This window comes from Scophthalmus maximus, chromosome 12 (genome assembly GCF_022379125.1).
Source record: "Scophthalmus maximus strain ysfricsl-2021 chromosome 12, ASM2237912v1, whole genome shotgun sequence".
Taxonomy (NCBI): Eukaryota; Metazoa; Chordata; class Actinopteri; order Pleuronectiformes; family Scophthalmidae; genus Scophthalmus; species Scophthalmus maximus.
Genome location: NC_061526.1, coordinates 9,997,146 through 10,010,194, shown reverse-complemented (window position 1 = coordinate 10,010,194; position 13,049 = coordinate 9,997,146). Strand labels below are relative to the sequence as shown.

Sequence of the window (13,049 nt, the reverse complement as noted above, 5' to 3'; positions counted from 1 at the left end):
CTCCTCTCACTGGTGCTGTAAAATAACCTGCATTGAACAACAACAATAAAACACCATATTCATCACGACATATATGAGTTAATTGTAAAAACCACGAGTCGCCAGGCAGGAATTCAAAAGCGATTCTATTTTGAAGAGTTTAAAGTTTGGTTCAACACAAAAAGACTGAGGATTAATGTCCACAGTTTTCTCTCGTACATCCAACCGACTGTACCACATCGCATCACGTCTCATAGTGTGATGTAGAAAAGGCAAGAGAGCGCGATCACAAAGGAAAGTGACCCGTGACTCGGCTGTAATGTCCTCCGATGTTGGACAGAACCTGACGGTTCACCAGAGGGTGAAGAACGTTGGCAGGACCAATGGTTCCATCTACTGGTAATGCAACAGAAAATGCAACCTGAGGCTTTCCTGCAAAACACAAAACAGAAGGTGTCATTATTCTCATCAAACATGTCAGAGATAAAGAAATTCTACTAAACCTTGGACAGATAATCAGGACCACAAACCATAATACTTACGTTTATACAATATATTCGTCTTATCTCATAATGGAGTAATCCAGGTCACAGCAGACTCTGCACAATAACCATTATTGAGATTGGAATATGTTATTACCTTGAAGCACTGTACTGATTTGCGTCACTGTCTTGTTAAAAGCAGACAGCTTCTGCTCACTGGCCTCCAGCCTCCTGTCACTGGCGTGCAGCCTCCTGTCACTGGCCTCCAGCCTCCTGTCACTGGCCTCCAGCCTCCTGTCACTGGCCTGCAGCCTCCTGTCACTGGCCTCCAGCCTCCTGTCACTGGCCTCCAACCTTTTGTTTTTTTCCTCCAACACTCTCACTGTAGCCTCCTGTCACTGGCCTCCAGCCTCCAGCCTCCTGTCACTGGCCTCCAGCCTCCTGTCACTGGCCTCCAGCCTCCTGTAACTGGCCTCCAGCCTCCTGTCACTGGCCTCCAACCTTTTGTCACTGGCCTCCAGCCTCCTGTCACTGGCCTCCAGCCTCCTGTCACTGGCCTGCAGCCTCCTGTCACTGGCCTCCAGCCTCCTGTCACTGGCCTCCAGCCTCCTGTCACTGGCCTGCAGCCTCCTGTCACTGGCCTCCAGCCTCCTGTCACTGGCCTCCAACCTTTTGTTTTTTTCCTCCAACACTCTCACTGTACCCGAGAGTCTTCTTCTCAGAGCCCCCAGCTCCAGCAGCACTGAGCCGTCGGCTGCAGTTGAGTTTATCCTGCCTGGTCTTCATGTGTCAGCTCAGCTGTCTGGACCTCATTCCCTTCACCACCAGCCTGGCAGTCACACAGACCAGCAAGACAACACACAAGCAGGATTACTGATAATCTGCCCATTGTTCATCTTGGAAGGTTCGGTATCTCTCAGATTCATCAACTTCATCGAAAGGACTGTTGGCGGACAGTGAGAACTCTCTATTTATGAGAAGATCTGGGTTAATTATTATTACAGACGAATTCAAGCTACTACACAAACATCAGATAAGACAGACTGAAAAACATTCTCCTGTTTCCTTGTAACTTTGAGAGTTTTTTGAGTTTAAGATTTTTATATTGACTTGATTATCACTAAATATAAAGCAAGTTAAAGTCCATTTGTGACTGCATGGAGGGTGGCCTCCGACACGGCTTACTACTATGACTTTACCATTTTATCTAAGATCTTATAGTGTATAAACGTGACACCCAACGTGCTTGTTTTTCAGTATTTATTAACTTGAGCCCTTTTAATAAGTGAACTCTAATGTCTACAAAATCTGCTTTGGGACATTTTTTAGATTTTGCCTTTCATGAACCTGTGATGTTAGCACGAACGTGACAGATGCACTTATACCAACGTTAAAGTTCCTGGAACATTCTGTGGCCTCTGGGTAGAGCATGCTGGAAGCAGGACATGGCGATTTTCCTGTTGTCTTCTCACATGGCCCCATTCGGATACATTCAGGAAATTTTTCTTGGGTGCCCGCGGGAAAAGTTGCAGAAAATGTCTGGAGCAACATTTGTGAATATTTGCGTTTTCACATCAGCCTCTCCAGAAAATGTTAAGAAAATGTGCGTACTTTAGCGCAGGTCTTAGAGTATCTTAAGTCAAGGTAGTGAGTCGAGGACCTGAACTAGGTCCATAAAGGGAAATTATCCAGTTGGCACTTTTTATTGGTCCTCCAGTAGACTTTCATCTCCATGAGTTTCCCTGATAAACATTACAATGGCGTGCGAGCCAAGATTCAGCTGAAACTGAATCTCTGTGACCCAGGAGTTATAAATAGCTGCTTGTTAATGCAGCGAGGACCGTTGTGTCTATGAGAAAGTGAAAAGTTGAGGCTGAGAGAAAGATTTGAGAAGGCAAAAATTCAAGAACGCTGCAAGTGGAAGATCAAAGAAAAAGTTGGTGACATGGAGTTGACCAGACGTTACCTGCCGATGGAATGGGAAGAGCGATGGAGGAGAGAAAAGGAGAGGAGAAAGAGAGTGATTGAAGAAGGTGGAGAAGGGATAGAGCAGGACAACCGTGAGCTGAGGAGGATTGTGGCTTACAATGACTCCAGGATGGGCCTACGGGATAAGACAGAGGGGTCAGAGGTCACAATGAGTAGTACGAGTCAGCAGGGAATCAGAGAGCAAACAAGTGAGGAGGCGTTTGGGGATGAAGGACTTAGTGATTATGTCTATAGGTACCACAGTGAAACCTCTTCCAAAGAGATGTTCAGGGCCCTGAAGGAACTCTGGGGTTCGTCCCTTCTCACAGACCTGACGCTGACCACTGATAGTGGGAGCTGCTTCCATGTGCACTCCCCGATCCTGGCTGCCGTCAGCTCCCTCATCCGGCAGAGATTGAAGGAAAAACATGGGGAGCAATCAGATGGTGAGGAAGATGTAGGAGTCCATAGGTGGTCTGTGTCTCTGGGTTCGGAAGTTGATCATGTTGGGCTGAAGGCAGTTGTAGAGTTTGCCTACACTGGGGTTGTGTGTTCTTTGAACAAAGACACAATGGCTCACATCAAGGCTGCAGCTGAACTACTGGGGGCCGCTCGAGTGCTGGATTTCTGCAGCAAGGAAGATGGGATGAGGGACGATGGAAGTACCAAGAAGGAAGAGCGAAAGATCTCCCCTCTAGAACAGATGAAGATCACTCTTCAGTCTGTTGAACTCCTGTGGGCCGACAGAGTTGGATGTGATGTGATTTTAGATGTGGACGGGACGTTGTTCAATGGTTAGTAGACATGTGTGATTCCCAAGACAAAAATATCTAGCAGATTATTTGTTTTCGATCAAAGTTTAAACTCTGTCTTTGTCTGTCTGCAGTTCACAGAGTTATCCTCGCAGCAAGCAGTGACTACTTCCGTGGCATGTTCACCTGCGGCATGAGGGAATCCCATCAGACCTGCATCGCTCTTCCCTTCCTGTTAGCATCTGAATTAGAGGCCCTTATTGGCTTCTCCTACAGCGGGACTCTTTCACTCAGCTGGAACTGCGTCTTCGAGATCACCTGCACAGCCCTGCAGCTTCAGTTCCAGCCCACCTCATTGCTTTGCTTAGATTTCATGCGACAGAAAATGGAGGCAAGAACGTGCCTGGACATTGTGTCTTTTGCTGAGGCCTATGGGATGTCCGAGCTCCTAGAAGAAGCCAATGATTTTGTACTCAGGAACTTCTTGGAGGTGTCATCCACTGCAAAGTTTCAGGACCTAGCAGTAGACAAGCTTCTGGACTTCCTCCACTGTGATGGTCTTTGCGTGCCCTCAGAGTTGGCTGTATTTCGAGCTGTGATCTCATGGATTGAGGCTGATCCTGCGGAGAGATTGGGTCAAGCGGGCCTACTGATGTCCGCAGTGCGCTTTCCTCTCATGACGTTTCGAGAGTTCAGGGAGGTCAGAGCCATTAACCTGCGCATGGAATGCTTTGGAAACAAAGAAGTCGAACTCTATGGTTCAGCACTCAAGGAATTTGGTTTCAGCATTCCAAATCCCCAAGATCAGTGGCGGGTCAGGCGACCCAAGGATGCTCTGGTTCTGGTCGGAGGGGACCAACTGAACCCAGATATGGGTCACCGCGTACCAGGAAGGGAACTGTGGTTTACAAACTCCCTGCGCAGTGGCACAGGGTTGGTGAAGGAGATCGAATGGAGAAGGCTTGGGGAGATGCCAGACAATCCCAAATTCAGGCATGGAATTACAGCAATGGACGGGAGTCTGTATGTGTTTGGAGGATGTTACTTCTATGCAAAGGATAACATAATGAAATCTGCCTACAGGTAAGAGGAGACAAGCACTGCACTAAAAACCTTTTGTCACTGTCAGTCACCCAAATTTTCTCAAAGATGACATCAGTCATCTCACTTTTTCTCTCTTTACATTCATCGCATATATGCCAGTTATGATCCCGTGCAGGAAAGCTGGAAGAGGTTGGCCGACATGCAGGAGTTTAGAAGTAACTTCTCAGTGGTGGCACACGAGCGGCACATTTATGCCATCGGTGGAGATAAGGAGATCAACACCAACGTCGATACTGTTGAGATGTACAACCCAGACACGGACTCCTGGAGGTGAGATCAGTGATGTTACACTTACAGCAAACTGTTTGACTCAGTGTCGACCTTTCACATCAGAAGCAAGACGTATCAAGATCTTTAGCATGTCTAAAACCACGTGGTAGTGGAGCATCATGTTGGTTTTGAATGGGAGACATGCTTGTCAGTCCGGTACAACATTTGAAAGACTAAAACTACTGAAAAGTTGTCAGAGTCAAGGATGAAAGCTGAGTTGTAGTTTGACCCAATAAAAACATTACTTTTATAGCTGTAAAATGTTTTGTTTCAGTCGATGTCATGGATTTCAAACTGCCCATCCTGTCTAGTTTGTACCGAATACTCTGGGACATGCTCTATTTATTGTTTTCCTCCTTCACTATTTTCCCATGTGATGCATATTTTTTCCATTTTTCTCAGCTTTGTCCAGCCCCTGGACCAGACTTTGAGTGGATTCGCTGCCACTGTTTTAGACAGGGGAATCTTCATTTCTGGAGGTTTCAACTGTACGTATAAGTGTCTGGTCTCCATGTTCCTATACCACCCAGAGAGAGGAACCACCTACTTGGCAGACATGACCCACGACCGGGCCCAGCACTGCATGGAGGCCCTGCGAGGGCGTCTTTATGTCACCGGTGGAGTGTGTAACCTGAGGAAATTCTACACTGATCAACAAGCCTGCGAGGTGTACGATCCTGTGGCCGATTCCTGGACTGCTTTTGCATCCCTGCCTGTGCCCCATGTGGGTGCAGCCTCAGCCGTCCTGGAGGAGAAGATCTATTTACTGGGTGGATACTGCCAGGACGACTACAGTGAGTCTGGGCTGGTCCATCGGTTTGATCCCAGCACTCAGCGGTGGGACAACATGGGCAAACTTCCCGGGGCGATTACTGACATTCGGGCATGTCTGCTTCGCCTGCCTCAGCACTTGAGACACTAACTTTTTGGACAATGAGTTTGAAGCTTCTATATCAAATATATAGCAGTACCAAAGACAAAAATTTGGTAAAATATGAAAATAATATAAATTGATCAAATAAGTTGACTTTTTTGTGTCGTCTACCTGCAAATACTTTTTCTGCTGTCAGAATAGTTTAAATCAGGGAATTAAAAGTCCAGAATGATCTTTTGCTGTACGGTACATGTCTGATAACCTTATGTTAAAATTAAATTAAATTTCTTTCAGTGTTGCTGGATGTTTTCAATGGTTCTGTGCTTTGAGAACAGAGTTGGTGTCTCTGGTCTCTCCTTTGGGTTTCACCTCTGTATGAGTCTTGAAGATAAAACTCCAAACATGAAAAGAAATAAAAACATCTTGGTAGCTAATAGCTCCTCATGGTCTGGTTACAAAAACTAGCATATAGCCCAGTTCCCTTTAAAAATTTAGAAAAAAGACAGAATGAAACATCTGAAAGGTCATCACTTCTTTACTGAATTTGTGATGAATCATCACCATCGGGACACTTTTCACCTAGTGTAACTGTTGATCTGACTTGGGTGCATCCTGAAATGTCTGAGCCAGGGTCTAGTAAAAACATCAATATTCGTTGTCATGTTTTTTGGGGGGTTTCAAGCTTTTGAATCACGGGGACAAATGAATTGTCACTCTGACGTAGCATGATATACCTGCTGTTAAAACAGCCTTTACTCCACAATCGATATGCTATTGTGAACAGGGTTTGCGTAACCTGTAACAACACATTGTAAAGATTTGTAGATTTAATAATCTTTTTTTTGTCAAATTCCTTATTTTTGTTTTATTGGAAAATACACTTGCACAATCCCACCAGCAGACGTGATGGGAATTGAGCTGGAGACTCTCAGGGGCCAGAGTCAAGGTCCCTTCACAGGGAAGAAAGCAGGTATATAAGACACAGATGACAAACCAGCCTGCACAAGCCGAGAAGAAAATATCCAAGAGATCACAAATATACAAGTGAGGAAATGGAGCTAATGGCTTCACTTCTGCTGACCTTCCTGGGATTCCTGTTTGTGGAGCCTGGGTTTGGACAGAGAGGGAAATGGACGTTGTTGAGTGGATGAAGATTCACATTAGAGGAAAAAATCCTCAAACCTATACTTGTAATGTCACGGCGCCAGTCGATGGTCTCTACTACTTCAGCTTCAGCACCTACGGCTACAACACTCACGTGACGGGGGCCATGTTGATGAAGAACGCTGTCCGTCAGATTTTGGCCTATCACTACCCTTCGGCCTTCAGTTCTGCAGCTGGCTGCAGTTGATGAGCCGCACATGGAGCTGTGGGATGACTGCAGTGTTGGATAACCTGAACGGACACACAACCTTCAGCGGCTTCCTCCTCTTCCCTCAGTAGATCATCAGGCACATTATTCAAATTGTGAATAATAAAAAAACTAAACCCTTTTTTTGTGGTGAACTTTATTGAAATTAAGTGCGAAGCTTCAGAAAAATCAATGCAAAACAATAAACTCATTACAATGTCTGTTTCACTTTTCTCAGCTGATGCTGTCTGTTGTCACACCGAGCAGAGCAACCATGAGCAGAAGTCGGGCAGCTTCATCTTGTGTTCATAGTTGATTATTGCAGTTTTGAGTTTAAAAATATTTGAATGCTTTTTGTTATGGAAATAACTACTACAACATAAACTATTTCATTACAACACAGTGGAATTTAACACATACAATTAATTGATATCCTACATTTGGCCTAAAGATTTGATTCATATCAAGTGCAGAATACATTTTTCCTTGATCAAATTATCAAGTTATTGTTGGACACGATATTATAATTATCCTTCTGTCACCAACAATGTAAGAATATTTCTAAAAAATTACAAAAATACAATTTTTGTCAACATAAAATAAGCAACCTGGAACTCAGCATCATAAAACAATACCGGACATATAGTATTTCACCATGTCTTACAAACGGACGTGTGATGGCAAACACAGAACAGACGCCCGTATGTCGTTGTTTGGCCCGGGCATCTTGCCCATGTTCTCCCACCTCCGTGTCGTGGGATCGTAGCGATGGACCATGTTGGTGTCGCTGTCGTCTTCCTGGCTGTATCCACCCAGCACGTAAAACTTTCCCTCCAGAACCGCACTCCCTGCTCCGACATGCGGCACTGGCAGAGACGTGAACGCAGTCCAGGTGTCCGCCGCTGGACTGTACACTTCACAGGCGAGCTGGTCAACGAGGGTCATGCGATCGTCTGTGGTGACCCCACCCGCTACGTAAAGGAAGTCACCCAGGGTCTCCATGCAGTGGTGAGCATGAGGCTCAGTCATGTCGGCCAGATAGGTGCTTCCTGTTTCTGGGCGGTACAGGAACATGGATGCGAGACACCTGTAGTCGCGGTTCAGCCCTCCCGACACGAACATCTGCCCTTGTAAAACTTTTGCCACGTGCCCACTCAGGGGCAGATCCAAGGGCCAGGTGAAGCTGCAAGAGAAGAGTTAAATGATTGACCATGTAAAGCAAACTTTGCAGTTCTTGTTTTACTCCCTGTCTCTGTCCTGTTTCCTGTGATTGTCTGCCCCGCCCTCATGTGTTACACCTGTGTCCAACCTTGCTTCAGTGTAGTTTAGTTTTTCCTGTGATCCCGGATTTTTTGAGTTTTTCTTTTCTGGCTCCCTTGACTTCGAGTGTGTCTCACCCGTCAGCCTGTCAGTTTCAGCTTTCTGTTGTACTTCTCTGTACTTTCCTGTCTTTGCGAATGCCTGATCCCTAAAACACTATACTTACACAAATATGATTCCATGTCACTTTCAATCCAGGAGTCAAAAAGCTGATGGATAAGCCAGTTATTGTGAAGCATTAATAAAGCTGCCGATGCAGATCAGCCAAGCTGCAGAATCTAAATGCTTTGCAAAATTCTTTCCTACAAAATTCAAAAGACACAGTTTTGCCTTTGCATCAGATATCATATTTTATCTGGTCTCGTCAAACAAACATTCAGGTTGTGGGACATCACACCAACTTTATATGGCACGAGTGACTTTATTTAACAAAGCTATGAATTATTGAATTATATAGAGCACTAATGCTTTGAAAAATGAAAAAGCCCCTCTTACATACCTCCAAGAGTTTTCAGTGGGGCAGTATCGTTCCACACTATCTATACCCTCTGCGTCACAGTGTCCACCGATGGCATAGATCTTTCCATCCAGCACAACTACAGAGAAAAGGCATCTCTTCTGCTGCATTTCAGCCAGACTCTCCCAGCTGTTCTGGTGGGGATCATACCTACAGAGGTGGTGACACATACTGTATGTTCAAAACTGTACATGAATGTTCTTAAATCATCCCAGAGCCTCTCTCACCTGTAAACTGAATTCAACGTGTCACAGATGCCATAATAATTTTTGCCCCCAAACACATACAGTTGTCCTTCGAACACCGCCACCTCGTGACTGAATCGCGGCTGCTCTGGCATCTCTCCCAGCCTTCTCCACTCCACGGCCTTCTTTATCCCTGTATGGTTCCTCAGGGAATTCCCAAACCAGAGTTCTCTGCTGATGCTGCGGCTACCCAGGTCTTCAGAGATCTGGTCACCTCCGATCAAGACCAGACTCTCCTTTGGCAGGTAGATGCGGCACTGACTGTCTGGTTTAATCTCATTGGACCAGAAATCCGCAAAAACCACTTCGTAGAGCTCGACCAGACTGTGATCTGACCACATGCTCAAAGACTGGACCTCTTTGAATTCTTTGAATGTCATCAGGGTAAAGTGGATAGTTTTCATTAATTCCTTGGCAAGATTAAGCTTTATCTTGGGTTTAGCTCTAAGCCATGATACCACTGCTTTAAATACAACAAGCTCAGATGGGACACAGAGCGAGAGACTGTTCAGGTACTTCAGGAGTTGTTTGGCTGGCAGGTCCCTGAACTTTAAGGTGCGCGCTACCTTTTGGAATTGTCGCAGGACAAAGTCGTCCGCAATTTCGAGAAGCTGCACCATCTCGTAAGCCTCAGCAAAAGATACTACATCCAGGCAGGAGTGGGGATTCATTTCTTCTTGCAGGAAGTTAAGACACAGGGTAAGGGCTGGTTGACATTGGAGCTGAAGAGCGGTGCTGGTGATCTCAAAGACACACCTCCAGCTGAGGGGCAGTGCTCCGCTGTAGGAGCAGCCAATCAGAACCTCCAGCTCAGACGCCAACATGGAGGGAAGAGTCACACAGTGCTGATGGGATTCCCTCATCCCCGAGGTGAACATTCCACGGAAGTAGTCGCTACTTGTAGCCAAGACGACTCTGTGGGCTAAACAGAAGATGGTGACGAGTAAAACCCCTCTTCGCTAACATCCACTTCTCCACATATTCTCTCACTCTACATATTCTATGTATGTCATTGAAGGTGGTTCCAGTCATGACTGCTTGTCCCTTATGCAACATTCATATCTACTTGCAAATAATGGATGGATGGATGGATAATTGAAAACAGTGAATTTGATGCTATTCTAAGGTAACTTCAGCTGTGTCTTGACGGACAGTACACACACCGTGACGAAGGAGATGATTTCTGTTTTAAGTTCCTTCTGGAGGTCAAATAGACGAGACAAGCTTCTATACTTTTATCTGAACAAACTCGTTAGTGGTCTACTCACCATGAAGTGATTCTCCAACACCTTCCAAAATGACGTCACAGCCCACCTGGTCCATCCACAACTGTTTGATAGACCGGAGACTGATCGTCATTTGTTCTGAAGCAGAAATATTTTTTTCATTCTTCTGCTCTACAGCTTTTGTAACCTCTTCCTCGGTGCAGAGATCCATCACCCTGGTGGCGCCGAGTGCTCGAGCTGCAGCCTTTATCTGACCCACGGTGTCTTTGTTCAGACGAGATACAAGTCCAGAGTAGGCAAATTCCACAATTGCCTCCAATCCAACGTGATCAACTTCGGGGCCCAGAGACAACGACCACCTGCTGATTCCAACACTCATCATATCGTCATGTTGTCTTTCATCAACTCTCCCGTTTTCTTTATGGCTTCTGCTAAAATGTTCCCGGATGAGGGAGCTGACGGCAGCCAGGACGGGGAAGTGCACGTTGAAACTCTCACCGTCCTCTGTGCTCAAATGTAGGTCAGTGAGAAGGGAAGAGGCCCTGAACTCTGTCAAAGTGCAGAATACATCAGAAGGATAATCATCTTTGCGGAAAATCTTCACCACATCTTCCTCATTACAATCCACGTCTTCATTCGATAAATGTTCGGCGTCCTCATCATCCGTTGAGTCTCCCTCTTCCTCTTGACGCTTGTCTTCACAGACCTGAAACTCTTCTTCGTGCATTGTCCAAGATCCCGTCACTGTTCCTGCCTTATCTCTCAGTTTCTCACTCGTTGAACTTTGTCCATGATTTAATTTCACCCAGTGAGAATCTTCATGAGCAGATTTGACTGAATCTGAAAAGTTCTCCTCTTCTTGTATTGTTTCATCTTTTTGAGCTGTCCTGTCTTGGTGTTGTTGAACACGCTCTTCTTCAGTTCTACTCCCGATCACGTGATCTCTAAACTGCGCTCCGAGCTTGTCGTTCCCATTATCTTCCTCCTCCACCTCCTTGTCCATCTTAATCTCTATCTCTTCTTCCCATTGCTCTGCTTCCATTGCCCCCCTGTCTCTCCGAACCTGCCTCCCATTCCCAATTCCTCCCATTTCATTTTCTTCCTCAATTTCTTCTGCTTCCTTCACCTCCCTCTCTTCCTTGACATCCTTAATATCTCCCTCATTTTCTGCTTCTTCTTCCTCTGTGTCCTGTAATCCCTTCACCTTTCTCTCTTCATTCACCCTTTCCTCCCTCGTCACCCTTCTCTCTCCTTCTCCCTCATGTTCACTCCATTCCTCTTTTCTCTTCCTACCTGCTCCATTTCGATCCTCTTCTCTCACTTCCTCTTTCTCACCGTCTGAGTCCTCCTTCTTTCCCTCCCAATCCTCCTCCTCTCCTCCTTCCTCTTCATTCACATCCAGCTTCACCCAACATGTCCTCCTCTGGTTCTCCCCCTTAGCCTTCTTCCATTCCTCCCACCCCTTCTGGAGGCATGGGTTGCCTACTGCCATACTGTTGGCTACTGTACTGTATAACGTTAATCTGTACTGATCTCTGGAATCCCGCCTTTTCTAAACACGCATCACATTAACACCTCTTGAACGCCAAGAGATTGTAGGTCACTTACTTTTCTGTGTATGATCACAGAGAGGAAATAATCTGTGTCCAATGACGATCAACTGTTGGTTGTTTCTGTTATTGTTGCTAGCGGTCTGACCTCTCATCCTGTCTGCAGACATCAGCTGTGTCGTCTGATTCTCTTCTGCCTCCCACCCTCCCTTTCTCATGTATGAATGTTTGAGTGACAGGAGTTCCTCACATGACCAGACATACTGTAACATAGTGTACTTTATCACAAGGTCATTGAAAGTGAAGACTGTGTTGGGATGTCAGCTGACACACCAAACGTTTGGGTATATTTCCCCTTTACTCTATTGTTACATTGTTGTGTCAATTTGTTATCATCACATACCTTTGTTATACTAGGAAAATCAAGGAGGCCTATGTTTGCAGTTTTTTGTAATATTCTTAAATGATTCAACATTGACATACATATTTCTTTCATTTATGCTGCAAAGATTTGGCCTAAGCAACAAATAGACAAGAAGATAATCCAGCTCCTGAGACAGTTAGTTCTCTGCCACTGAGAGCTCATGCACGAGACACGAGACATATCGGGACTCGGAAGCATCTTTATTCAGCTCCATATGACTCGGGATCAGTATTAAATGCCTGGAGGGTCAACAGTGGGATCACATTGCTCCTCCACAGCCAAACACAGTGGTATCTGGGTCAAGTGTTGAGAGGCAAGAGGGGAGTCAGGAGGCTGAGGGGGCAACAACACAACACCATTTATGTGTCGACAGAGAAACAGCAGCAGGGTCAGACTGTGACCTTGACGCGGAAAATAGCTTCGCAGGTGTAAAGCAGCTGACAATGGAGCTTCACAAATGTGCTCTCTTTGAATTACCACTGTGACAGTAACAGCAACTGGATTGCCTATAAACTGATCGCAATCTGTTGAGTTGTCAACGCAGCATCTCAAGCTGTAACATAACTGTCAAGGCCCTATAGCACGATAAGCTATTTTATAAAATGGGTAGCTCAAATCAAGCGATCTGAATCAGTTTGCACAGGTCCCTATCACTCTACTAAGGAAGTAACGACGTGAGCTGAGGCGACGGACTGAAGTTGAGTAAACTGACGAGAGCTCAAAGCACACGGTGAGCTCGAATGACATTTTTGCGTGGAGAACTTTCTGAGGAACGATACAGTGTGTTGCATAGCAACCGCCGTGCACTGTGCAGGGAGCCAGGACTTGTTTGTATTCGTAAAAAAAAATGTTTTTTTGACGAAATAAAAAATATCTAATAGTACGTCTACGTTTTATACAAGCAACAACTCACTTCAGTCCGTGGTACACGCTCATTATACCACAGTGAAGGGTGTCAAACAACAATGACCCTTACCTGTGGTATAA

The 13,049-nt window shown here is 45.6% G+C and overlaps 2 protein-coding genes across 3 annotated transcripts; one reads left to right on the top strand and one right to left on the bottom strand.

The window, feature by feature from the left end:
• The first annotated feature begins 2,309 nt into the window (after positions 1-2,309).
• Positions 2,310-5,863, top strand: si:ch211-63p21.8 (kelch-like protein 33). The gene is made up of 4 exons (XM_035613669.2): positions 2,310-3,223; positions 3,316-4,264; positions 4,385-4,555; positions 4,958-5,863. Exons 1-4 carry the CDS (start codon positions 2,407-2,409, stop codon positions 5,475-5,477), a joined length of 2,457 nt encoding a protein of 818 aa, XP_035469562.2. The 5' UTR covers positions 2,310-2,406; the 3' UTR covers positions 5,478-5,863.
• A 1,070-nt stretch (positions 5,864-6,933) lies between these two features.
• LOC118292322 (kelch-like protein 33) lies at positions 6,934-11,883 on the bottom strand. 2 transcript variants are annotated; one of them, XM_035621214.2, is made up of 4 exons: positions 10,131-11,883; positions 8,905-9,784; positions 8,600-8,767; positions 6,934-7,963 (listed from the first exon to the last, which is right to left on the bottom strand). In XM_035621214.2, the coding sequence occupies exons 1-4, from the start codon at positions 11,578-11,580 to the stop codon at positions 7,441-7,443; spliced, it is 3,021 nt and encodes a 1,006-aa protein (XP_035477107.1). In that variant the 5' UTR covers positions 11,581-11,883; the 3' UTR covers positions 6,934-7,440. The 2 variants fall into 2 exon arrangements, with proteins under 2 accessions (XP_035477107.1, XP_035477100.1); XM_035621207.2 differs by having other exon boundaries at positions 8,845-9,784; positions 10,131-11,882.
• Positions 11,884-13,049: the final 1,166 nt, after the last annotated feature.